This window comes from Gambusia affinis, linkage group LG22, assembly GCF_019740435.1.
Source record: "Gambusia affinis linkage group LG22, SWU_Gaff_1.0, whole genome shotgun sequence".
Classification (NCBI taxonomy): domain Eukaryota; kingdom Metazoa; phylum Chordata; class Actinopteri; order Cyprinodontiformes; family Poeciliidae; genus Gambusia; species Gambusia affinis.
In genome coordinates, this window is record NC_057889.1 from 13,281,067 (window position 1) to 13,306,222 (window position 25,156).

The 25,156-nt window shown below is 39.7% G+C and overlaps 3 protein-coding genes and 1 long non-coding RNA gene across 9 annotated transcripts in view; 2 read left to right on the forward strand and 2 right to left on the reverse strand.

Moving 5' to 3' along the window:
- The window catches only part of LOC122824959 (estrogen-related receptor gamma-like), a 39,199-nt gene extending 36,448 nt beyond the window's left edge, over nt 1-2,751 (forward strand). For 3 of the 4 annotated variants that reach the window (XM_044105929.1, XM_044105926.1, XM_044105928.1), the window contains exon 8: nt 70-2,751. In XM_044105929.1, coding sequence (XP_043961864.1) covers nt 70-314 — 245 coding nt within the window. In that variant the 3' untranslated portion in view covers nt 315-2,751. The remainder of the gene's footprint in view (nt 1-69) is intronic. The other variant, XM_044105927.1, reaches the window with a different exon arrangement.
- A 215-nt stretch (nt 2,752-2,966) lies between these two features.
- LOC122824962 lies at nt 2,967-5,127 on the reverse strand. Its single transcript, XR_006369565.1, has 4 exons — nt 4,958-5,127; nt 3,333-3,627; nt 3,123-3,217; nt 2,967-3,032 (listed from the first exon to the last, which is right to left on the reverse strand). It is a non-coding gene; the product is annotated as an uncharacterized LOC122824962 (long non-coding RNA).
- Nucleotides 5,128-5,169: 42 nt separating this feature from the next.
- Nucleotides 5,170-8,442, forward strand: si:ch211-57i17.5 (usherin). Of its 3 annotated transcripts, none has more exons than XM_044105933.1 (6): nt 5,170-5,430; nt 6,226-6,395; nt 6,470-6,574; nt 6,949-7,020; nt 7,913-8,104; nt 8,248-8,442. In XM_044105933.1, the coding sequence occupies exons 2-6, from the start codon at nt 6,339-6,341 to the stop codon at nt 8,335-8,337; spliced, it is 516 nt and encodes a 171-aa protein (XP_043961868.1). In that variant the 5' UTR covers nt 5,170-5,430; nt 6,226-6,338; the 3' UTR covers nt 8,338-8,442. The 3 variants fall into 3 exon arrangements, with proteins under 3 accessions (XP_043961868.1, XP_043961865.1, XP_043961866.1); XM_044105930.1 differs by lacking the exon at nt 5,170-5,430 and adding an exon at nt 5,529-5,583; XM_044105931.1 differs by lacking the exon at nt 5,170-5,430 and adding an exon at nt 5,529-5,583 and having other exon boundaries at nt 7,913-8,086.
- A 4,097-nt stretch (nt 8,443-12,539) lies between these two features.
- On the reverse strand, nt 12,540-25,118 carry fez2b (fasciculation and elongation protein zeta 2b). Its single transcript, XM_044107441.1, has 12 exons — nt 24,997-25,118; nt 24,761-24,939; nt 22,755-22,851; nt 20,973-21,081; nt 20,263-20,391; nt 18,948-19,089; nt 18,433-18,560; nt 17,139-17,288; nt 16,802-16,882; nt 16,004-16,079; nt 15,816-15,881; nt 12,540-13,930 (listed from the first exon to the last, which is right to left on the reverse strand). The coding sequence occupies exons 1-12, from the start codon at nt 25,116-25,118 to the stop codon at nt 13,914-13,916; spliced, it is 1,296 nt and encodes a 431-aa protein (XP_043963376.1). The 3' UTR covers nt 12,540-13,913.
- Nucleotides 25,119-25,156: the final 38 nt, after the last annotated feature.

Here is a 25,156-nt window from a genome sequence, read left to right on the forward strand (position 1 = left end):
TCCACGCCTTTCACTTAAAAAAAATAAATAAATCTTTGTCAGCTTTAACCTGATCCCTTTTACTTTCAGACTCCATGCAAATCGAGGACTCTGAGGCAGTTCAGAGACTTCAAGACGTCCTTCATGGGGCCCTGCAGGACCACGAGGCCACGCACCACCCTGAGGACTGTCGGCGTGCCGGAAAGCTGATCATGACCCTCCCTCTTCTCCGTCAGACAGCCGCTCGCGCCGTCCAGCATTTCTGCAGCATCAAACAGGACGGCCGCGTGCCGATGCACAAACTCTTCCTCGAGCTCCTTGAGGCCAAAGCTTGATCAGAAGCAGAGCTGTCCGCTGCTTTGTGAGAAGAAGCGAGGCATATTGGTAAATAGTGGGTTCGCGACTCTCTGTATTCGTCCATTTTAGCTCGCTTCCTAATTAATAATCTTTTCTTTTTTTTGGAGACACAGCCCTCCTGTTTCCTCTAAAAAACAGTGAAATTGGTTCAAGTGTGCTAACCCGTTGACTTGTGGGACAGATGGCTTAAAAGCAGAAGAATCGCGCCTTCTTCAGATATTTGCAATTATATGCCAAACTTTATTTCTTTAAAATCCTTTTAAGAAACACTTGATACTTGAAGATCCTTCTGGATTATTTTGCTCATCCTGAAGCCTGTATAATCTGCATCCTAGTGGTTTAGAGAACATTAATGATAAGATTTTTTTCTGTTGTTGTTGTAATGGTAGTTATATACTGTTAGTCTTGCCAAAGAGTAAAGACTCTTTATTATTGAGTTATACCAGCAGATGTCCATGATATTTTGATGTGGCCTATGAAATGTTCATAAAACCCTGCTCCCTTGCTTTATTGTATAGCAAAAGCATCTATCTCCATTCATGCACATGTGAAGGAGGGGATTATTATTATTATTATTATTACTAGCATTAATATTTTACCAGGCATTTTCAGGGAAAGAGTACTTATCTTCACGATGCAACAGTACTAGAGCAAAGTGATATTTATTTATTTGTGGCTCTGTTCTGTTTCTTTTATTTACAAATGGGCTGTTGCTGCAAGAGGATAATTTTTTAAGATTTTTAACTAATATTATTGTGAGATCATTTTTTTACTAGCTTCTCTGCTGCAGCACAGACAACTGACACCATATCATGATATGACCATTGAAGTGCAGTCTGTGCATAATATCATAGAGTTGTGCAGAACAGTAATATGGCTTCATGTAAAACAAACAAACAAACAAACAAAAAAATGGCTGCCATAACGTATAGTTCACTTCAAAAGTTTACATGCTGTGTTAACTTCGGACCTTTAATGATTCATATGAACTGTTTTTATTGAACTTGGTTGATACTCAATATTTTTTAATTATTTAAAATCTGGAAGAATTTTGAATTTCTGGAGGACTTTCTCTCATCTATAAAGGCCTAATTATATGCATACCCTCTAACAACTAAGGCTTTGCTAAATGTTTCTTAAGGAAATCGCACCTCGGCCACCGTTTGTGTAGCCGGCGTCAACATAAGCATGGTCCATACATTTTCAACAGGGGCGAGAAAAGGAACATTACAGAGGCTTCATATTATTTATGAAGCTTTATTGCTTCTAAAACCAGTTTAAATGTGTGGAGACATCCAACCGTGTCCAAGTTTCAACCATCTAGCTGTTGGTTTGTGGTGAAGTTGGTTCACCTATGACATTGTCCCGTTTACTGTACGAGTACAAATGACCGCAAAACGTCTCCGCAGCATGGCGCCACAGCCACCAGGCTTTACAGATGTTCTTAGATTTAAAAGCCTTACCTTGACTCATCCAAACAAACCTTTTGTCACTGACCAAATAGTGTAATCTTTGTCTCAAGTGATTATCCAGGGAGAAGAAGAGAAATTTTGACTGTATATTTGGTGTTGATTTGGTAGAGGGTTCTTCTTTTTCTAAGTACTCATTCAGTCCATGTTGATGTCAAACCAGCTTCACCAGATAGTGATGCTACTGTTCTGCAATCTTCCAGTTTAGTCCTGGTTTCTTTAATCTAAATACAGCTGGGTATTCTAACAAGTCATTGATTCCAATGGGAGATGAGGAAAACAACAGGCTGACGCCATGTTATGAATTTGCATGTAAGCATGATTTTGTACCTCTATGGATCAGAGAAAACGTACAATTGACACAAACTTGTGTGTGCAGATTTCGTGTTTTCAAAAAAATGCCCTGGGCAAAAAAGAAAAAAAAAAAGCAACAGTTCACATGCATCTTTAAAGGACCAAACTAACAGTCATGCACCTGAAAAGTTTCTGTAAACTTTTGACCAGAACTGTAGATCTGTAATTAGGGAAGCAAGTTGATGTCTTTTCTATAGTAGAAGTCTGTGTGTAGGATCAAACGTGTGCACTGATTTCATTTTAGCCATAATGTTTGGGGAACCTGGTGGTGGCGCTCTGTTAATCTGCTAGCGTGTGTTTGTTGTGTGAAGAGTCTCTGAAATTTGTCTCCCGCCACACATCTCGAAGGAGGAGTGTGTGGTTGGGGAGCGGTGGAGGGGGGCCAACCTTTCAGATTTAGGGTCAAACGGCACCAATATGGTCGGTTTTAAATGTTTGTCATGTAAGATTTGCTGTATGTACATCATGTCTTATGCCAACAGCGGGGTTTTACAGATGTGAGCGGTTTCTTCTCTCCCCTGCAGGAGCTGAGCAGTGCTGTTTCATTCTCAGGTGGATTCTTGGGCAATAAAGACGATCACCTTAATGCAAAGCTCATAATATCTGAGTGTCTTCTTCCTCAATAAAAGCGAAGGGAATTCATTAAGAGCTGGTAAGTGGGCGCAGTCTATTCTGCCTCAGCCTGACAATGAACTCTTATTTCCATGTTCGGCCCATTATGGCACATTTAGGCCACCCGAGCCCAATTGAATGAAGATTTATAATTAACAGCGGTAATGTAATGAAATCAAAAAGTGGGCCCAATGATAGAGAGAGAGAGAAATGTCTGTATTGAGCTTAACATCGCACTCATTGCCTTGTCATGTAGAGATCCTGAGGGGGGGAAAAAAATTATCTCTTAGCTTCTGATTTTAGCAGAAATATTGTTTAAAAGCTGCAAAGATGAGGGCAGTTGAGCTAAACCTTAAACCAGTGTCCGAAGGCAGTCCTCAAGGTTTCATATCTGGCAAGCTGTGGTCCAACACAGCCGAATCAAATGATGCTTCTCCAGCAGGCCTCTGCAGAACAATATAACATGCTGAGAAGGTAGTTGGACCATTTCCATCAGCCGTGTTGGAGCTGAGACGCATCTAAAAACGGCACCACTTGAGGACCGGGGTCAGAGACTCCTACCTTAAACAATGAAGATGGATGAAGTGACCCAAGCCGATTCAAATCCAACTGCACCCTCACCCACCCCAGTTTCTGCCAGCTGAATTTATCTTTCCTTAAAACGTCGTTGGACGCGCCGGGGGGACTCGGGGGACAAGCTGGAGAATTTTCACCACATCAGCTGTCAGTAAGCGAGTTAGCCATCTTGAGTGATGTTTTCCCGTATGCTCCTGTGTGTAAATGGGTTAGTATGTGTCGGGGCGGTTGTGTCGCCCAGACACCTCCGCTGATGGATGAGGCCTCCCGAGGAGATGGGCTGTAAAGAAGAAAAAAAAAGGGCTGATTCTGGCACTCAAGGGTGAGATCACTTCCTCAATAAAAAAGCATTGTCCCGAATCATCACAGCAAGGTATGAATGCTGATTAGGGTATTAAGCAGAGAATAGCTGCTCTATGAAAATAAATCAAATGAAGTGAGGCTTTATTTGGGAGGGACAAGGGGGGGCTTTGAAACGAAGCAGCGATGGTTGGGCTACAGTCCCAAGGAGTCTAAAATAATCAATTTAATTGTCTATGGCTTCCTTGTTTTGCTGCTCTGCAAGGCTTCGTTTTACAAACTCACTACTTAGTCTGGAAAAGTCTGGAATTTGATTCTAAGCATTTCCCAGGTTTGTAAAATGTGTAGGATTTATTCATCATCACCATCCATCCATCTGTCCATCCACCCAGACTTGCATCCATCCAAACACACTCATTTATCTTCAGATTTAAAACTTTGTTCTTTAAAATTATTATGTATGAAATATATACAATTATACTGTATGTTTGACGTAAGCTGTGAGAGTTTATTGCTGCTTGAACAGATATTTGGTCTCGATGTGAAGTTTAAAATATGTTTTATTGGATCAAAACAAAATAGGAAGTGGGTTTTTCTATATTATTAGTATTATTTTTTATTATTTTACTCTCCCGTTAGAGATCAGAATTTCTTTAAAGTGCTAAAAAGAGCAAGTCATGTCTTATGTTTTGGAAAAAAAATGTTCATCAAGAATTCAGGAGTTTCTAGTCTTGCAACTCCTCCACAGTTGAAGCATCTCCCAGGTCTGCACTTGGACCAGGGAAACGCATCATTTGAAGAACACAACATCCGTCTAAAAACGAAGAATGAATCAAGGTTTGGAATGAATTTGAGTGTATGTCTCAACGAGGTCTAATAAATAATTTTCCGTCTTCATAGCTGGTTACGGCTGCAGAGCAGGCTAACCTGTATGAAGACAGCATGCAGCTGTTTTCAGGACTGCAGAGTGTCACAGGCTTCCTTTGCACAGTGACTCCATGCATTCAGCTGGACAGCTCCATCCAGTAGCTGCTGCATGCTGCCATCATCTGGTTTGACAGCGTACTACAGGAGACACCATATTGACCAATGGCTTCACGTTATTCTCCAGCATATTAGGAGCTCACTATATGCTCAAATGACATATTAGGAGTTTACTGCAGCTTTAAAAATATATATATACCTTTCTCATTACCATTTGCATTAATGCCAGGTTTTGTTTCCCCCCAGCATGAAACAAATAAAGCACGACACTAGAAAGTTTGCACAAAAAAAAGTGTAATTCAGGCGTACATTTGATGCAGACTTACCTGCAAATACCTGCAACATTAATCTTCATTCACGTGAACGTTTCTTTAATAAGCTCCGAGACTAATTTAAACATACAGTATGTAATTTCATAAGAATAGACATTCACATGAATAGTGTATAAGATGAGCTTCACGTCTCTGCAGGTAAACTGAAAGCGGACACCCGGCTGTTACCATGGCACCTGCCGAGGAAAAGCCAAGGCTCATGGGAGCTTTAGAGGCATTCAGGAACATGAATACAGTCGGTTCGAAGCTCTTTGACTCTTGACCCTGTCTGGGAATTATCAATCCTGGGTTGGGAATGACCACAGCGAATGATTTTTTTTGACACATTTTGACTTCATAATGTCCAAAGGAAAAAGTCAAGATGCGGCTGCAGGTGAGATCATAAACTCTGTGTATTGCTATTGATGTCACACAGCGAAGGGCCGCCAGCATCCCCAACACAGGCCGAACCACGGACCTCAGCACTGGTGAGTCCAACGGCCTCGACACAAAGCTTCTGCGTCTAACACTCCTGCTGAATAAACTTACACTTTCACGAAAGGTTTCCCTAATAAACAAGCTAAAAGTGACCAAGTGCGCACCGTCGTGGCATTATTGGATGCCTGAACTAGGCCATGCAGGTAAACATGTCTCCAGTTACAAAGTTATCGCTCCGTCGGTGCACAACGGGATCATCTTTCATTCACACTGTGTTGATTTCAGATCTACAAGTTCATTTTTCTCTGAGAGCTATTTTAGCCGATAACCCAAACACTTTTCAGAAATTTATGCTTAAAATTGTACAATTTAAAATATGATCCACGTGACAGACAACTTTGACATTTTTTAATATTATATTTTAGGTGGTTTCTTGTAAAAAAAAAAAAAAAAAAAAAGACACACTGCCTAAGAAGATATTTTACCAGAAAAAATGTTGGCAATTTGTTAATTGCTCAACATACAAAGCAAAAGCAATAGTTCTCCAATTGCACTGTGCAACACGGTGACAATTAAATGTAAGTTTTATTATGGTTTTGTCATTTTTTTAATAGCGTTATTATTTCTTTATATCCAACATTATGACTTCTTAATCCACTTTACCATGTGTTTAAGTTGAGCATCTGATAGTTAAATACTTGTCTAACATTTCCTCACCTATTTGTAGACTTTTGAGTTATATTCACAAAATTCTCTCTACGTTTCGTGCTCTCGTCATCAACAAACCTTTAAAACTGTTTAGTATGTTTTTTTCCACGAGCTTATCAGAACGCTGTTTCCTCCAGACTCACCGAGCCCCACTCCTCCGGGAGGAGGCGGTGGCGTTGCCGGGGGTGACCGGGCAGAAGGAGGCCGGCGAGAGCATCATGTCGCCCAGGAGCTGTGGTTCATTGTGGTGATGGCTGCCATCGCCCTGCTGCTGCTGGCCGTCGTGTTAGGAGTCGTGCTTCACAGGGTAAAGAGACCGGGCTCCTTTTTCTGCTCTCTTCAGATGCAAAACCGTCATGTTGCAGCTTCATGTTCCCCCAGGCCCTGAATAAACCCCCCCTCAGCAGGGCGAGGCCTCCTCTGGTCGCTCTCCCCATGCAGAAGAGGAGCCCCATGGCTGTGTACCCGCCCAGCAACTCTGTCCTGGTGAGAGAAACTTTTATCCTCGCGTCTTTGTTCTCTGATCTCCGAAAACATTGTAGAAACCAGGTCATCGCAGCTTACAAAGGCGTCAGACGAGTTAGTGTTGTTTGTTCAAAACAATAGCCTTGCTCTATTTCAGAAAGTCAGGACAAAAAGCACATCGCCAGACCTAAAACATAGCTTTACGCTTAGGAATGTTTGCAACATGGCCTGTTTTCTTTCAGTGCGTTCTCACTGAACCTTTTGAGCATCTGGACCTGCCAGACTGTTCATCACATGAGCAACAGGATGCATCTCTGTGTCAATGCTGCTTTTTTTTTTTTTTTTTTTTTACATTTTATTTTAAATAGTCCCACGTGTTACTCTCTCTGTTTCAGTTTGACATGTTGCCAGACACTACAGGCTTCTCCAGCAGCGTGACCCTGAAGGGATTCTCCATGAAGATTGAAGTAAAACTCCAAACAACTTCTGCGTGTGTGTGTGTATGTGTGTGTGTGTGTGTGTGTGTGTACGGTCCTGGCAAGTGGAGTAGCATGTGACACAAATATTTTATTGCAACGTTGCATCGTTAGCTTCAGTTTCTGTTAATTCATTGCAGAGAGGGACCTCCTTGAAGGTTTGAATCAAAAACAGATTTTCATGAGTCAGATCATCATATCAGGTTTCTGCGCTGAGACAGAAATTTAAGTTTGTATCCAATTTTAACCAGTATAGCGACTGCTTTAATTAATAAGTCAGACTTAATTGCCTTCAATTAAGTCATTTTAACTCCAAAATCGTCAACAACAAAAAAAAAAAACTAAATAAAAAATGTTTCTCAAAAACTGATGAAAAATATTCTTTATTTGATTTATTTTTCAACTTTTAGTCTTTACAACCACTGCACCCTGAAACATTCAACGTAAAGGTTATTACATTTTCAAGTCCAGGAGGTTTAACTAGCTCCACGGCTTCATATTAGAACATGAATAATATCCATAAACTACATTTTTGTTTTATAATTCGTAGATCTGAGACTGTTTATTGCCTGGCGGCAACATTTGTCTTGATTTATCATTATTCCTGGGGGAATGTTGTGTTTTAAAAAGTCACACACAAGCTATTTAGTGTGAAAACGTTAGTTTTTTAAAAAAAAACTGCAATATGTAATTTTTCCTGCTATACATGAGAAACTTCCACTTCAGCCTTGAATGTCAATATAATTACATTGCTGCCCAAAAATGCCATCGTTAGAATATAATCAACTTGAAAAGAGTAATTTCAGTGTGATAAAGCAACTTGGTCTCAAGATCTTTTTTTTATTTATTTATTTTTTTTTACCTGTGTTTTGTGCTCATCCAGGAGATTCTGGCGGCTAAATGCGAGCCCACCGGCGAGATCGCTGCAGGAGAGGAGGAGGGCGTTCTCAGCGTGAACTCCCTGCGACGCAGCATCAGCCAGGTGATCGACGGGAAGTCTCTCACAGGAGACGACGACGTCTGGGACCCCAACATCTCAGCCCATGACAGCGGGATGGTGAGAGACGCCAAAAATGTATGCTGAACATGTCAAAAAAAAAAAATTATGTAAAGCACTTAAAAATATACAAAAAAAGGTGAAAAGTTATAAAGAAAAAAAGAAGCAAAAATATTTTTAATATGAATAAAAGTTCGAGCGTGCCCTGTTTTACTTTGCAGTTCATGGATGACGAGGAATTTGTGGACACCATCAAAGGCTTCAGCACCGTGAGGAAAGAGCACACGATGTTCACAGACACCAACCTGTGACCCGACAAAAAAAACCAAAAAAAACAACCTTTTGTCGGGTCCACAGCTCGGTCAGGAGGGCAACAGCATCAGTGATGAAGAGACGTGTCACCACAGGGGACTCACGGAAGAGAAGCTTCATGTGACAAGATCCGGTGGAAGAAGAAGAAACATCTCTTTATTTAAACACAACTGGAAGAAAATCCATTTTATTGACATGAAGGAAGCAGCAGGACAAGCAGAATCCCATAGAAGATACTTCAGTCTCCATATTCTACTCTGGTGTTCATAGATTCAGGACTCGGAATCAGGTCCTGACTCATCTTTTTATTTTTAGGACCTAATGGGGAAGACATGTAAACATAAGTGTTGTGAAGTCGGCTCCCAGGTGCCATCATGTTCATCAGAAGCTGGAAAAGCATTTCTTTCTTCTTTCTTTTTTTTTGTAACCATGTACTTTCTGGACATGCGGATTTATTGGCGCGCCAGGTTTTCTCTCACAGTGATTTCTAGAAATTGCTTGTGGCGTTTCTAACTTACAAATTAAAAGACATCTGTCAAATAAACAAAAGACATCTTTCCTATTTTGAACAGTTTGTGAGATAATTTGTCCTTGGTATTAAATGATGTTCTTTGGGGAAAAAATAAAGTTTGCCTGACACACAATGTGTCAAATTACAAAAATTCACATTATAAGAACTGTTAACTATTGTATTATAGCTAATATTGAAGCAGAAAAAGATGATTTGATGGATTTATATCCATCAAATGGATTTATATCACAAATGTTCAAATCTCCACAGAGCAGGAAATGTTATTTATAGATTTCCTAGCCGTCATTCTGTATTTGGACATCATGATTGACATTACTTATACATTTCAGATAATTTAAACGTCATCTTAAAAAAAAGCTTACTAACCTGGATGACATTTCAGTTGTGATTCGTTGCTTACCACAAGAGGGCGACTGTGTACCATCTTTAGGATAGTCAGGTAAAAGGTTTTGCTAAAGCGACTGTTTGCTGCTTCACCGTGAAAAGAAGATTAAGACAAATTCTAATAAGGATGGACTAAAGAGTGAGGCATAAATAAGAGTTATGAAAAAAAAATAACTTTACTACATTGTTGCTTCTGGAACACAATATTACCCAAAAATAAATACAAAACACAAAGCATGTATGAATATATGAGTACATGTAATAAAATCAGACAGAATGTTTTACAAAGTAAATCATACAAGCCAAAGTGTTTAAATATATAGTTTCTTTTTATTTGAAATGTGTTGAAATGCAATAATGTGGGCACAAAACACTTGCACCATTACAGTCGAGATCATGGTTACAAAACATTCACATAATAAATTACTATACTGCAGTACCACATGAGACAGTAAACATAACCCCCCACGCCCCCTAGCTAGGGAAATAAATTGCATTAGGTACATAAGTTTAATAAATGTACAAAATATTTTTTCAGGCATTTAACAAAGGCAGCCTCTTGTTTTTTTAGTTTGTTTACTTGTTCGTCATGTTTAAATATAAATCTCTAACCTGGAGTTAGACTGATATGTTTGTTAAAATGGCCAGAGATCCTTCAGTGACACGAGGGCTGACAGCCATTTCATTTTTAAACCATTGCTGATAAGCTTTACAAACATTTTTCATTAACACATTTGATTCAATAGACATTACAAAACCCCTTTAAGCTTTAAAAATATTAAATGCTTGTCTCCTTTTCCAGTTTTCTTGATATTGCTGCAACATGCACTTTTCCCCTTTAGTGTGATATTTAAATATGTCTGTAAACAAATCACTAATGAGTGGAAATGTGTTTTCTGCAGCAGCACCAGTAAAGTGCATGCAGCACATGCTGGGTTGAAAATAGCTGGCATCTGTAGAAACATGTCACATACAAATATTTAAATATATATATATTGTTTTGAAACAACAGAAAAAAAACAAAAACATTATCTCTTACTTTTTTGCAAATCGATGTGCAATCTTCCCCAACACCCACTCCACCTACCGAAACATTTTCCTTCTTGGAGTCTCCCAATCCGGTAGCGCTTCACAATACAGCCCATATTTTCCACAGAACTTAGTGGTTCATCTCCAGAATGGAATTTGTTGGTTACTTTCCCAGAACTGAGTGGGTACTGTCAACAGTGGGTACTGTATTATGAGGTGGCTAATAATTTACTTCCTGGGACTTAAAGGTTTACTTTTCTGAAACTTTCAGAGAGCTTAGTAGTTATTTCCATGCAAGGTCCTGGAAAGTAACCAGAAAGTTTCGGTTAAGTTTCCCAGAAAACTTAACCGATTTTCTGGTTAAGTTTTCGGAAAGTTACTTCCCAGAAAGTAACTTTCTGGGAAGAAAGTAATTTCCCAGACAGTTTCTGGGATGTAACCCGAAAGTTACTTTCTGGGAAGTAACCAGAAAGTAACTTTCTGGGGAGAAAGTAATTTCCCAGACAGTTTCTGGGATGTAACCCGAAAGTTACTTTCTGGGAAGTAACCAGAAAGTAACTTTCTGGTTACTTTCTGGTTAACCGATTTTCTGGTTAAGTTTTCGGAAAGTTACTTCCCAGAAAGTATCTTTCTGGGGAGAAAGTAATTTCCCAGACAGTTTCTGGGATGTAACCCGAAAGTTACTTTCTGGGAAGTAACCAGAGAGTCCCCTTAAAGTTTGAGAAAAATATCTTTCAAGATCCAGAAAGCATCTAATAAGTTCAAGGAAAATACTCAGTAAGATCTGGGAAGGTAACCAGCGAGTTCCATTAAAGTAACTGCTAAGTTCCTGAATGTACTCACCACGTTTCAGAAAAGCTTCAGAAAGTACCTAGCATTGTCTGGGAGAGTTTCAGAAAGTTTGGGCAGTAATATGTAGCACGATCGACTTTGGTGACATATCTGACATTGCTACACTGAAGCAGACACAGACACAGTGCCAACACCACCTGAGCCTTTACACAGGAAGCTTCTCCTGGGACGTTTTCTGTCTTTGATCATGTTTTATTATTATCATGCAGGTGACACGAAACACGCCCTTATAGAAACTCTGACGAGACTAGACATGTAAACTGAGTTGGGAATGTTTTATCTATCAGAACAAGAACGCTAAAGTACCGACACTGACGACTGTACCTGAGACCTAAGCAACACCTGACCTGAATGTTTGCGTACCAACTTCATCTGTGATCACACACCGGTGATTCCCTGCAGGACTCATGGCTTTGATTTCACTCTATTCGCTTTACAGTCGGCACAAGCCATAAGGAAACTAGGCAGCTTCTACTAAAAAAATTATTTTTTTCATGTTTTAGCTGTTTTGAATTTTTCACCCTAATTCACTTCACTGTCAACATTTCAGGCAGCACGCAAATTCTGACTGGATCTGAAAAGTGTAAAACTAGAATTCTAAAAGACAATAAAACTGGGATTTCATATATAGATGTTCAAATGCAACTGACTTGACTGGCTAAAATTTAGACTTAAACTATCATTGGATACTTTTATATTCAACTAAACATAAAAAAAAAGCCACAACTACCCAACCTTCACAATCTTTAACCAAGTTACATACATTTAGACTACTATAGTCTACAGCCTTTCAATGAAGGACGTCCAATCTCCTCATTGAATCTTTTAAATGTTTAGTCCGATAACATTAATTATAATCACAGAAGCTTCTCAAATCATTTCTGCCATGGTTAAGTCACTGACTTTACTAGAGAGAAAACCGAGCGGAAATGTTGTCCACTAATGTTTCTCTTGAAAAACCAGAAGAATGCTCATTTAAAAATGATTCCGTTTTGACCAAATTCTTCATCGTTTGCTGATGAGATCCACTCTGTGCTACATTCTGCAGAACTCCACCTTTGCACCATCAGGTCACTGATAAAGTGCAGGCCCTCCGTCCCTAAAGCCAATGTCCTAAAACACAGATTACTCATGTGACAGAACGACGATTAATGCCGACGTAAACTTAGTTAATAATTATACATCACTTCCCACCAATGAACATTATGAAACGAGAGGAATCTGCAGAGTGGTGAACTATTCCTATGTGGAAGTGGTGAATTTGTTGGGGTTGACGTCACAACATCTAGAAAAATCATTAAAATCCCTTATCTTGTTCATTAAAAAAAAAAAAAAAAAAAAAAAAAAAAGTCTCTTATCCAAAAATATTTTTTTCACAACTTTGATCATTTTTGTTCCTTTTTCAGACTGTGCAATCCCTCTTAAGTCATGTAGAAAACGTCTCATTTTAAACATTCAGCTTCACACAGCTTGTACCTGAAACTAACGTGCGACAAACAGTTTGAAAGTTTTAAATTAAAGGGCTTCCTCTTTGATTTTGAGAGAGAGAGAGAGAGAGAGAGAGAGAAAGCTGAGCTTCAAAATCGTGCAATAAATCATGAGGATAATCAAAGCTTGATGCCTTCGACTTGCCTGCCACTTTTTCACAGATCACACCAGGATTTGTTTTCCCTGTCAGGCAGCTGAGGGAAAGTGGATTTGATAATCAAAGCCTTCTGTTTGGACAGATTTAAAAAAAAAAAAAAAGCAAAAAAAAAAAGCACTTTTAAGGATCATTTGTTTTTCTCCAAAAGCACCTGGCTAATCAGGAAGTGAGGTGTTCAGGCTAACACTGATTACTGGCATCCACACATGAGTAGTTACAGGTGCATCTCAATATATTCCAGTATCATCCAAAAGTTCATTTCAGCAGATCAGCTTGAGGAAAAAAAATATGCCGGATATGAGTTTTTAACATTGAGTTGATATGTTTCAAATGTTTATTTATGTCAGTTTGGATGATTGTTGCCTGTAGTTGCTGAAAACCCCAAATTAATTTCACACGACATTAAAATATTATTTAAAACTGTAATAAGAGGATTATCACCAAGGTACCACTTTTACTTTTTGCTTGTGGACCTTTTTACTACTGCACTTTTTCCTTCCGCTCAACCTTCCCTTGGACACAAATTTCTGAACAGCAGACTTCTTCAGCAGTGCCATTTTGTGGCTTGCTCATTAGATGGAGGGTAAATTTGGTTTTCGCATAAGTTGTAAGCCTTAATCATCGAAAACTAACAGAAACAAACAATTGAAATGTATCGTTCTGTGTGTAGTGAATTCATATAAAATGAGTTTCTCATTAGCAACGACTCACATCAACAAAAAGTTTACTTTCGTATCAATTATTGAGATGCAGCTGTGTAAAGTCACAATATAAAAACATGGAGCACTGAATGAATACAAAAAAAACTAACTAAATATTAGAACTCAAAAAGAACTACAAAAGACTAAGAGTCGTATCAAAAGTAAAGAATATCTTGTGAGAAAAAAAAAAGATTTTGCCGAATTGATTCGATTTGTGTAAATGGACGTGTTTGTATTCTCGATTTTGTACCTATCTTTTTTGTTTTGTTTGTTTTTGAAGTTGTAGAGGCGGAGCAGAAAGTACCACGAGGAAAAGTGAGAAGAATAAGAAGGAAGGAAGGTTTGGATTTAAACCAGTTCCTGCGTTTTTCCAAAACTGAGACACCTCCTCGGCCGCTCGACGCTGAAGAGGCAAAAGCTTCCCGTCAGACTTTACGTGGGACAAAGAACTGTGGAGAAAAAAATAAAAAATAAATAGATAAACAGCTGGTGAGAATCTCTGCAGCACGCGAGGCAGCAGAGGTGTGGAGTATGGCAGAGCAGCTACAGACGGGAGGAATGTGTGGTTAGAGGCGAGAAAACCCCTGATTACAGGTGAGAAGCAAACACACCAACAGCTGCTACTACAAGCTGGCAGAGTGAGGAGAAATTATGAGCGTGAGTGGGCGGTGTTTTTCAGAGTGGGTGTAGCACGGCTAGAAGCACCATACAGCACAACTGGCACCACGGCAGAGAGCGACGGAGGGGGTGGGAGGCTGATTGCTCTGGTTAAAAGGGAATATTGTGCAGACAGGGAGGTGGATGAGGCGTTCAATGTCAATGAGCGGGGTTAGCCTCACGAACCTCAGGTTCCTCTGCTTTCATACGAGAGCTACCCAAAGGACAGAGCAGCACAGGCGAGAGGGAAAGGAAGGCACATGTCAACAACAGACACATTCACCGTTAAAGCTCACGGATTTATCGGGCTGGGAAAGTTGTGGAAGAAAAGCAGCTGAAACGCTGGTCTCCGAATTTTATGACGTTCAAAGCAAAGAGGGAAGCTTATGAAGCAGGAGACCAACTTTTCTGTCTGTTTTTTTTTTTTGTTTTTTTTTCCCCCCACACATGAATGACTAGAACCAGACTGGAATAAGTTGTGAGCCAAATTATCAAGGAGTCATATAAAAACAGAGAAAAAGCAGCCTCGTGTTAGGCTTGAACTGTATTCAATAAATGAGAATATACGTCCAGATGAGTCTCGCTTGTCAGTATCTTTTGAAAAAAGTCTTTTTTTATTAAGCTCACATTTCTCCTTTTAAAAATATTTTTTTTTCAATTAGTCTAATGTAAGATTTCAAGTTTAAAATGTACTTTCATTCAGGGTAAGCACAACCTCACCACGATTAGAAACAATACTGCTAAAACATCAGTTTTCTCTACTTAATCTGTATGATGTGATTTACTTGATGGAGTTACTAAACTAAAAGGACTTTTCAATTATCTAACTTACTGAATGGGTCTGAAATGTGTCCTTAACTTCAATGTTCATCATCATAAGTTAAATGGGTCAAATCACATAACTAATCTAGAGTTTAGAATAATGATGAAATTAAAAAACTCGGATTAGTGCTGGAAAGAAAAGAAATCCTGCTTCAACTATTATATTGTAGCAAATATTGCTTGTGTGATTGCATTCATATTAGGATGACAACTGTGATTCCATTTTGTGCACCTCTACTTTTACTAAACCAGGAGGTTTAAGCAGTTGAGTTATTTGTGGTACGTCTAGATTATATAAAGTAGCAAGTCTTTGCTTTATACACAAATTAAAAACACTATTCATGGTTTTTTCACACTTTGAAATGTCATCAATAAAATTATTTTGGCCCTATAAATTTAACAACAAACCCACATTTCTGGTCCTGGACATCCTGAGTTTTTACTATGCTAATTTTAGAGGGTTGTTTTGCTTGTTTATGCAACCAAATGCACAGCAGTTCCTCTTCGTTATGACTCCACTTTCTATGTTCATACTTTAGCTGCGTCTGGAATGGTCAGTGGGTGTGGCCACAGAGTGAGACATTATGTCAACACTCCTGATGAGACTCGTTACTCCTTTAGAGCAAATCTATCAAACAGTGAACTAAGATTTAAGTATAAAATCCACTTCCGGATGGAAGTCAAGACTTTTAACTTTTTATTTTGTAGGTACATGTGACTGCTTCAGTACGAATTAGTCTCATGGTTTTACAGTTTTTAAAAAAAATAGCATATTACTGAAGTTATGACAATATATTTTTTCTTAATCTTGTTGCCTTGCTTGGGCAAAAGCCTTAAAGTAAAAGTCATGTTTACCTTTCAGTATGTAATCTGTTAGGAGGGCTGGCACCTTCTCGCTGTCATCCCTCATGGCATGAAGGACTGATATGGAAAGAGAAGGACAGAGGAGTCAGAGACGTAAACAAAATCGGACTAACGGCACGTCTCTGTTCCTCGTTGGTTCACCGCTCGGTGATCTTGCATGTTCTTGTTCATGGACTCACTCTTTGTGAGGATCTGGAGGTCTTCTACAGAAGGAGAGCCTGCTTTCTTTTCATAGGGGATCACCGTGGTCAGATACTAAAGAGATAAATATGTATATATACATTACAAACATGGGAACCTACAAAATAAAAATACACCAACTGATTAAATTTAACTTTAGTGTAATTTTGGAATTAAGTGTTGTGTTAAAGTTATGAAACATGCAAAGGAGTTTTGTAGAAAATTATGGAGGGCAAAAAATATTTCAATACAAAAAAATAAATAAATAAAATGACTTGGTGATTGTATTTTGTCACAATGCGACCACAAACTTTAACGTGATACAACTGGATTTTATGCAACAGACTAAAACAAAGTAGTGCATAATACGCATTGGTAGATGCATTACTTTAAGAGGTAAGCCATATATTTTAATGTCAACTTTAAGACAATCTGATCAAAACAACAACAACAAAAAAAAGCTTTAAATTTCTGCACAAATTCACCCTTGACCTCTCTGCTGTGTCCTTTAGTTTGTTCACTAATGTTCTCATTGAAGTTTGTGTTTGTAACAAGACAAAATATGAAAAGTTCAGGAAGCACAAACACTTTTGCAAGGCACTGTTAAGGAATTCAATTTAAAAAAAAAAAGGGGAAGGACAAAAATTTAATGCAACAAAAGGACAAACTGAACAAAAATTACGGAGCAAATAAATAAATAAATAAATAAATAAAAGAATGAGCATGCCAGTCGAAACCCAGAGGTGAAAAAGCAGCACAGAAAAGAATCCGCAGTTGGAAGAAAGAGCAGGGGGCACCTGTTTATCCCCTCCTGAGTGGCCAAATGTTTGACGGAGACCATTTTGAATGACATTGGAGAGTCCCTCCAGAGTGAGGAGCTACAAGGAGTGAAAGGAAGGAGGAAAAAAAGAGATTTGACGAAAGATGAGGAGGCTCTCTATGGCAGGAAGGAAAGGCGCTGGTGCTGATAAGAGGGTGACTACAGTGAACGCTCTTCGGCCGGGTCATGCATCTCTTTTCCTAACTTGGAAGTAGTGCGTGGTGCGTCACACGTGTGGTTATGTCGTTAACCTTCAGACCATGACAATGCATTTATTTTGTGTGTTTTTTGTGAATACCTCCCTGCTGACTCACCGTGCCTGGTATGTGTGTGCTGTTTGTCCTCTGACCATTGGGCCCCGTCGTGGTTGTACTACGGATTTTCTTCTTCTTGCGCTGCAGTTCGCGGTGCTCCTTCTGCTTGTTCTGCACGTCGATCAGCAGCGAAATAAAGCTGTTCTTGACCTGCACATACGCAACATTTCAGTAAACTACGGCAGGGGTTCGGAAAATACAAAGCTGAGGGAATGAAACTGACTGATTCTTTCAGGTAGTTAATAGTTTTCAGAGCTTTTATTTTGATTAACAGAATTGACTAAAAAAAAGCACCAAATAAATCGCAAGATAAAAGAGAATTAAAGTATGAAGCGAAAGGATTCGTACTTCAAAATGTGAGATTTTTCACATTTTGACACATTACAGCCCCAACTGGTTGGACTTTATGTAATATATCAACATTACATAGGCGCCAAATTGTGAGAAGGAAGGAAAATTATACATAGGTAATCGATTGAACTGGATTTTATTGAGTGTAACAGAGTAAAAGGGGTCTGGAGACAAATTTAAGGCACACTTATTAAAACATTTTAAAAGCCATGCATCTTTTTTTTTTTTTTTAACCTCTTTAAAATTACACCCTATGTTGTGTTGATCAATCACATAGAAACCCAGTAAAATAAATGTTTGTTTATTGGTGCAAGCAGGATAAAATATGAGAATAGGGGGGTATGTGAATATTTGTGGAAGGGACTAAGTCGCATACTAATAACCAAACAGTTGAGGAATAATGTGCATTATAGATACCATAAAGTAATGTTTGCCTGTTTTCTAGTAAATTATTTGTTTATAACTACGCATTTTATTAATTATTGATGCAGTTAAGGTTGACAAGAAACACTGGGATAAAAACACTGGCAATTAATACATTTACACTAGTGAGCTGCTTATGATAAAGACTCATCTGAATGTTTTTTTTGTGAGGCTACAGATGATAAATCTAATAATTTAATATTCTCAGTATCCTTGTGATCTGTACAAATATCACTCAAGTGTTTTTTTTGTTTTGTTTAGATTCTGTCAAATCTACTCAGAGTGAATCATGACACAGAGACAAACGTACAAATAAAGCTGCTGGCAGTTCTGACCTCATGGTGACAGAAGGCAGAGGGTGCTGCCGTCTGTTCTCACCAAACACAACGTGGGTGTTGTTGCGTGTGTGTGCTGCTTAGAGCTCTCTGAATGCTTCAAAGCTGCTCTGCTTTAGCAACATCTCTGCAAACGTTTCTGGTCGATCTGATTTTGGACTTAATGCGCGATCAGATTTAAGTACCTCCTTCTCAAAGTCTAGCTCGTCTCGCAGTGCCAGAGCTTGGATCAGCTCCTCGCTGTAGCGGCGGATGGCCGCCTCCACTTCCTCCAGGGTCCGGCTGAGCTCCGACACAGACAGCTGACGAAGCCCTGCGGAAACGGGGAGAGCAGATTTAATGTACAGAAGAAGCTCAGTGCAGGTCGAACCACAACAAAAACCAAAAAAAAGAAAAAAAAAAAAAAAAAAAGGTAATTTCACACTCATCCAATTTTAGAACATTTACAGAGACATGCATATAGAGCCGATTACATAACATTTGGGACGACACATACGCTGATTACATAACAACTATATCACATATGCACATTTAAAACACTTGCTACACAGAGAGTCCTATTAAAATTTATTTAGTTATTTATATAATCATAAAATTGTTCACACGGGCACAATTTAAACAGTTCAGTAGTTTTCTATTCCTGTGTGTGTGTGTGTGTGTGTGTGTGTGTGTGCGTGTGAGAGAGAGCAGGTACACTCACGTTCCTCAAAGCTGGTGTTGGAGCCGGATCGTTTCAAAGCGCCGAGGTCCTGAGAGAGCATCGACAAGTCGGACTGGGAAGGACTCTCGTCGTCGTCCGGGTCGGGAGATTCCTGCATCATCTCTTCGATCTCCTCTATCACCTAAAAGCACCACAACTTTCAGCCAGATGCCAACTTCCATGAACTAGTTTGACCATTTGTTAATAAATGTAACCAGAATGCATGTCTTACAGCATCCGATTCTTGTGCGAGAAACATCAGGTTGAGTTTTTCAGCACAGAAATGACGCCAACATCGGAGCTAATTGATCGTTTTGTGATATAGCTCATTTTGAAAAGGTTTAGCACACTTAGCTTCCCCTAAAGTAATTTTTCCAGATAAATTCTACATATGGGTGTTTTGAACATTTTCAGTTGAATAATATGTAGCACCTGTGTTGAAGTTATGTTTATCGGCTAAGCAATCACACAGTGACCCTGTAGAGGGCGTTGTACCATGTTGCAACATGTGTCATTGATACATGGTGGGTATCAACACGGTCCAATATAGCGCCTTAGCATTATCTTCTGCTAAATACCAAGTCAGTATTAGCGCGTTAGCATTAGCAAAAATAATGTTCATGATGAGAGCTTTAGGAATAGTGCAACAAACCATTACATCATTCCATCTTACTAAGGAACGATGTAAAGTAGCAATATGTAAGGAGATCCTAGTGAGGTCAGCATGTTTATTATTTAACCACATCGTATGTTGAATCTGGGTGTGACATTTGCATTCGTATAAATCCAGAACAATAAACTGTCCTATAATATTTATTTCAAAAACTCAAAACTCTCTAAACATATCCCGCTTGTGTGTTTGCTTTACTTCCCCGGCTTAGTTATGCGTCATTGAAGTAAACACGTAAATCTAATTTAAGGAAGTAGCTAATAAGCTGACAGGCTTGCATATTAAAACATACAGAAAATAAGGATTAACTGCTGTCAGTTTAATGTCATTGTTTGTTTGTTGTTGTTTTTTTTTTTATTTCATTGGCAGTTTAATTTGCTTAAATGTTTTCAGAATATTAATCACTGACATGTACACTGCCTTACAGTAGATAAACAAAGGAAGATATAATATATGAATCTGCATTGTAAATTAAACTCTTGGTCAGCAGTGCAGATGTAAACGGTGTCTTTGGTGGGAACCGATTGACGCAGGGCTAATGTAAAAATTTCCAGTCGCAGGACAAAACACTGTGTGGAAAAACCAGATGCTCATAAGAAGGAAAAACAAAGATTCACAGTTTGAGCAGGAGTGTGAACGAGCTACCTGTTCAGCGGTGAAGAGAGGCTCCTCATTAATGCAGGAGACAATGATTGAGTGCATATCCAGCTGTTCCCGCAGCTCCTCATCCTCATCGTCGGACAGATCCAGAGACTGGTTATCCGTCTTCTGTCCCTTGGGAGGAGGAGAAATTTAGGCATACAATATTTTACCCGACAAGACTTTAAACTGGATTTTAAATCCAAAGCAAAAACATGGACAACGAAAGATTTACATCAGAATTGTTGGATTCAAGGTTTCTTTTATGTCTTTGTTGACAAGAATGGAAACTTTTGAGACTTCGTGCCGCTTTGCCGCAATGTGATGAAAAGTGGAAAAGAACAGAAAGGCTTCTAGACCAGAAAAACGCAGTCAAGGTAGGCTCACCAGAATAAAAGAGCATTTCAGAGAGGTTAGTAATGGGGATGTTAAGATGAACTGACAATGTGGAAGATGCCAGCAGCTGAGAAAAAGTGCAGCTTTGGGGATTAAAACCAGATCAATCCATTTTCACCTCCTTCCATCAATAAAACTCAATCTGTTTTTAGGTCTTTAATTAGGTCAAGTAGGTGCCAATTCTCTACATTTGTGAGGTATCATTTGCAGCAATCTGCAGAAAGTGAAACACTAAATAAAAGAGTGTGTGTGTGGGGGCTGGGGGGTGAATGCGTGCGTGTGCGTGTGTGTGTGTGTGTGTGTGTGTGTGTGTGTGGTACCTCTTGATCTTTGAGCTTGAGGGCAGGCAGGTGCAGGGACCGAGTGTAGGACGTCTTCCAGTCCACGGGCATCACGTTTCCGTAGTTATTGGTCAAAGAGTTCCACACCCTGAAAGGACGAATAAAAGAAGAGTTAAAGGTCAAAGCACTACAAAGGAGACTTTTTATAAGCTGCAGATGCAACAAGGCGCGCTTCCTTCTCTTTTTTATCGTGACACAGCATTGCATGGCTGAATGCTGACCACCCCCCTCACTACGTTCCTGCTACTGGATCAGACACTCTGAGAGCGACCGATGGATCAACGTCTTCTGAATCACGCACGACGTTTCTGCAAAAGCCGAACCTTCGAGATGCGTGTCTTTAGCAACAGTTTCGGCAATGTGGAAACCACAATGAAGGAATTCGAACATATAGGCGTTTTCAGCTTTCAAACCTTCATTTGCATTAAAAATCAGACTGCTGCCTGCTGCGTCTGTCTGATGCAAGTCGCTCAGCTGAGGCTCATCTTTGCCTCAGACTTACAGCAGTATAAGAGCGAGCTGAGCTCTGAACACTCCTGCATGATGCCTTAAAACCAGTCATCAAGTATTGCGACACTTAAAGCGAACCTCTATGAGCTTTACGAAGCAGGAGAACATTTTCTCTAAGCTTAGTCGGCACATGAATAAGTGGAAGAGCAGGAATAAATTCAGAGCACGAGTCCCTGCTCTGCTGCTAAGCAAAGATGGTCAGGAAAAGGGAGACGAGTGTTTACTGAAAACCTTACCACAGCCAAATGTGCTAAGTCAGACAGTCATTTGTATAGAAGACAAGAAGTTGATGATAAAGGCTAAAACTGTGTTGTTAGGCGGCGCGTTGTTAGAAACTGTCACCTAAGTAACCCCATGTGGGAACAGAGAGAAACTCAAAATATCTTGTTGTTCACCACTGACAAACAACAACAATGATTAAATAAGTGAGGCACCCATGTGAACATTTTGGAACAATACCGACATTTATAATGCTGTTATGGTTGATAACCAATATTTTTATTTGCTCATAAGTTGGACAAAAAGAATTGATCTGGTGTTACTTATAGGAACAATACGATACATAAAAAAAAAAAAAATGGCTAGCAATGGTCAACGCCGATGTTGATGCTGATATTTTGGGCCTTCCATAGGATACAATTTGAGATAATATCTAAAGATTATTTAGTTTTAGCTTTTTTCCTCCCATATAAGCATGTATGCCACTCTTTCCTCTACAAACATGAATACTTTTTTGCATCTTTTGGATGAGGTAGTTAAAGTATTTACTGTACCTTGAGCATTTTTCTGTTTCTAATGACAGAACACGGAAGAAAGTTCGAAAGCCAAACATTTTTCTGTACCCAAGATTTTTTTTTCCATCGTTTCCCAGACTTGCAAAGAAACTCTGAGGAAGATCAGCACTCACAGTAGGACTCACATGCTCATGCAAGTGTGTTTTGGCACTTTTGGCTCCGATTGTGCATGGATGGGTGCTGTGAACCCATGTGTCACAGTTGCTCTACAATGTCCAGGACAAATGCTTATATAACATCCATGTTTGTCCCCGGAAGTGTTCATGCGCTGCTCGGCGCGCTGCTGGCTTGTTCTAAATGGGACGAAGCGTGGCAGGAAACGCCGTGGGCCTCGAGCGGTGACAGTGTCTCAGGCATGTGAACGCCAGCCTAAACACACCGCCGGCTACCGTCTCAAAACAGCGATTGGACAGCGGCGCTACAGCAAGATAATTTCATTGTTTTGACTCCAACTCACCACTCATTAGTGTGGGGAACTCGCTCGGATTTATTTGCACCGATAACACCTTTGGTACGCAGGCGAAATCTGGAGGACTTGGCTCCAACATAGCAGTCTGATTCCAAAGGAAGGCCCGTAAACATAAACTTCATCCTTGTTATCTCGCAGTTTGTTCCAGACACAGTACTTCAGTGGAGCTTGTTAAGGAGCTGGACACGTTCTGTAGAAGTGCATATCCAGAAAGACCCAACCAACTCAAATTTCAGCTGATGTAACAGGTCATTATTTTAATTCTTTCTAGAATAGTTTGCTTTCAAATGCAATCTCAACAAATCATCCACAAACCTTTCTGTCGCCCACTTCTAATGAAATGACCCTTCGCTGATAACTGGTCATGGGCCGGTTTCATGGTAAAATGTTTACCACCAGCTTACTTTGGGAACTGAAGTAGCTCCGGCAATCACTCTTGTAAAGTAATGCTGTCTCAAAACTACAGCTGGAATGCTGTCAAGCAGACGACTGCAGGCTAGGTACCAGCACGGATAGTCCAACTAGAAAGGTGTCAGATACTGTGCAATAATAAAACTTGGTGGGTGTTTCTATTTATATTCCAAGTCAATTGATCTATATCGGAATAATAATTAAATATTAAATACACCATTATAACTGCAATAATCAATTTGTAATCATATTTTTGTGGCAGTAAAAATGGGGGGGGGGGGGCTTGAGTGTGTTTCTACATTTTTGTTTGAAAGTTTTCTGGAAATATTTTGATACCCTGAAGTCGTGATATATTTTTCCACAGAAGCTCGTACCGGCCCATGCCTTTACAACTTTCAGCTTCTTTCTGGTGTCTCACTTCAATTGCTTTTTATTTTGTTTTGGTTTTTTTGTATTTTGCTTTGCTTCACCCAACGAATCTTATGTCAACATATCAGTGCCATCTGAATGCTGCATCGTTGAGGACAAAACACATTCTAATGTAAAAATGAAAGCCCCACATAAAAAAAAAAAAAAAAAAAAAAAAAAATAAATCTTTTTTTTTTTTTTTTACGAAATGGCTCTCGGTATTTTTTTTGTTCCACAGCTAGAGAGGTCCCTATGGGGCTTTGGATAACTCAGAATTGGTTTAAAATCTTGAACAATTTTACTATGAAAACAAGGGGATGAGGACGGGAGAGAATCTTCTGCTGGTGTGAGTTGCACACATACAAAAAAAAAAAAAAAAAAAAAAAAACAACGAAAGAAAACGCGCCAATTAAATCTGCACCCAACAACGTCCACTCTCGCTCTACTGTGTGCATGCAAAAAACACTCTTGTCACTATTACTCACACTCGCACTCATCCACTCTCACACAGGAGGGACAGCAGTCACTAAGCGTGCAAATGAAGTTGCACTCCACGTCTGAAAGCGTCTCTTTCTGAGAAAGGTCTCGGTTTATATATATATATGTGTGTGTTTATACATATACATATATATATGCGTGTCTCGATGGTGGAAAGCACACCTCGCCACCAGTGTGTGACCCCCTCACAGTGGATATGTAACCTGTGGATCACTCTGTAGCTCCTCATAGGTAGATTTAACGGAGTTGTGCACAGGCTAGCTCGACAGGAGGGAGGGAATGGGGGAGCTGTCCGTGATGGATGTTAAATAAGGGGATAAAAAGTTTTTTTTCTCCCCCTCCTAATGCTGAGAAACAGAACGTGGAATCTTCACGCTGAAGTTTTCCTTGGGCACTACATGAGCTAGGGTTCGCCTCTTAAACAAGAATGAACGCTATGACTATCATTTAAAAAAAAAAAACAACAAAAAAAAAAACTTCAAACAGTTAGCATAGCCTATCGGTGTTCTTTATCAGCTGGTCTGTTGATGGTTTCACCGTGAGTTTTTTCAGCTTTTGTCCAAATGACTGAAGAATTTAGCAAGTAAAAAGGGGAAAAGGAAAACACACAGATGACCTACTATAGCCCTCGCCCACCCCACACGCACCATCCTCCTCTCTCAACAACAAGTTCCCACCCATGTCCATAGAGACATTAGAGAGTCTGAGACAAACGGGCAGACGGATGTCGTCCGGCAAGGAAAGGGCTAGTACGCCCCATCCATCTGGAGGCATCTCGAGGATGCAGCGGGCCCCAGGCTCAGGGTGGACGTGGATTTCCTCAGATACTTGCAAAGAGCTGGCATGTCTACTGACACTGGAGCAAAATGGAGGACGAGGGGGGTCAGTTAGAAGTGAGGAGAACAGCTGTTACAGTTCATCAGAGGAAGATCCCGCTGAGTTCTGACTGACTTTCCAGGCCTTTAGAAAGGGATCCAAATTTTTTTTTGGGATGCGGACCCAAAATTCCAGGGAGTCCGTCATCATGTCCACCATTTGTCTAGGCCGGTCTGGAGCCATATTTTTTCTCACTT

Coding starts and splice junctions, on each gene's coding strand:
- si:ch211-57i17.5 (XM_044105930.1), top strand. CDS start 5,562: ATGCCTGAACTAGGCCATGCAG. Junction 6,396..6,469: donor TAGGAGTCGTGCTTCACAGG/GTAAAGAGACCG, acceptor ATGTTCCCCCAG/GCCCTGAATAAACCCCCCCT. Junction 8,105..8,247: donor TGGTGAGAGACGCCAAAAAT/GTATGCTGAACA, acceptor TTTACTTTGCAG/TTCATGGATGACGAGGAATT.
- fez2b (XM_044107441.1), bottom strand. CDS start 25,118: ATGGTGGACATGATGACGGACTCCCTGGAATTTTGGGTCCGCATCCCA. Junction 21,082..22,754: donor GTTCCCCACACTAATGAGTG/GTGAGTTGGAGT, acceptor TCGTCCTTTCAG/GGTGTGGAACTCTTTGACCA. Junction 16,883..17,138: donor GCACACACATACCAGGCACG/GTGAGTCAGCAG, acceptor CACTCCTTGTAG/CTCCTCACTCTGGAGGGACT.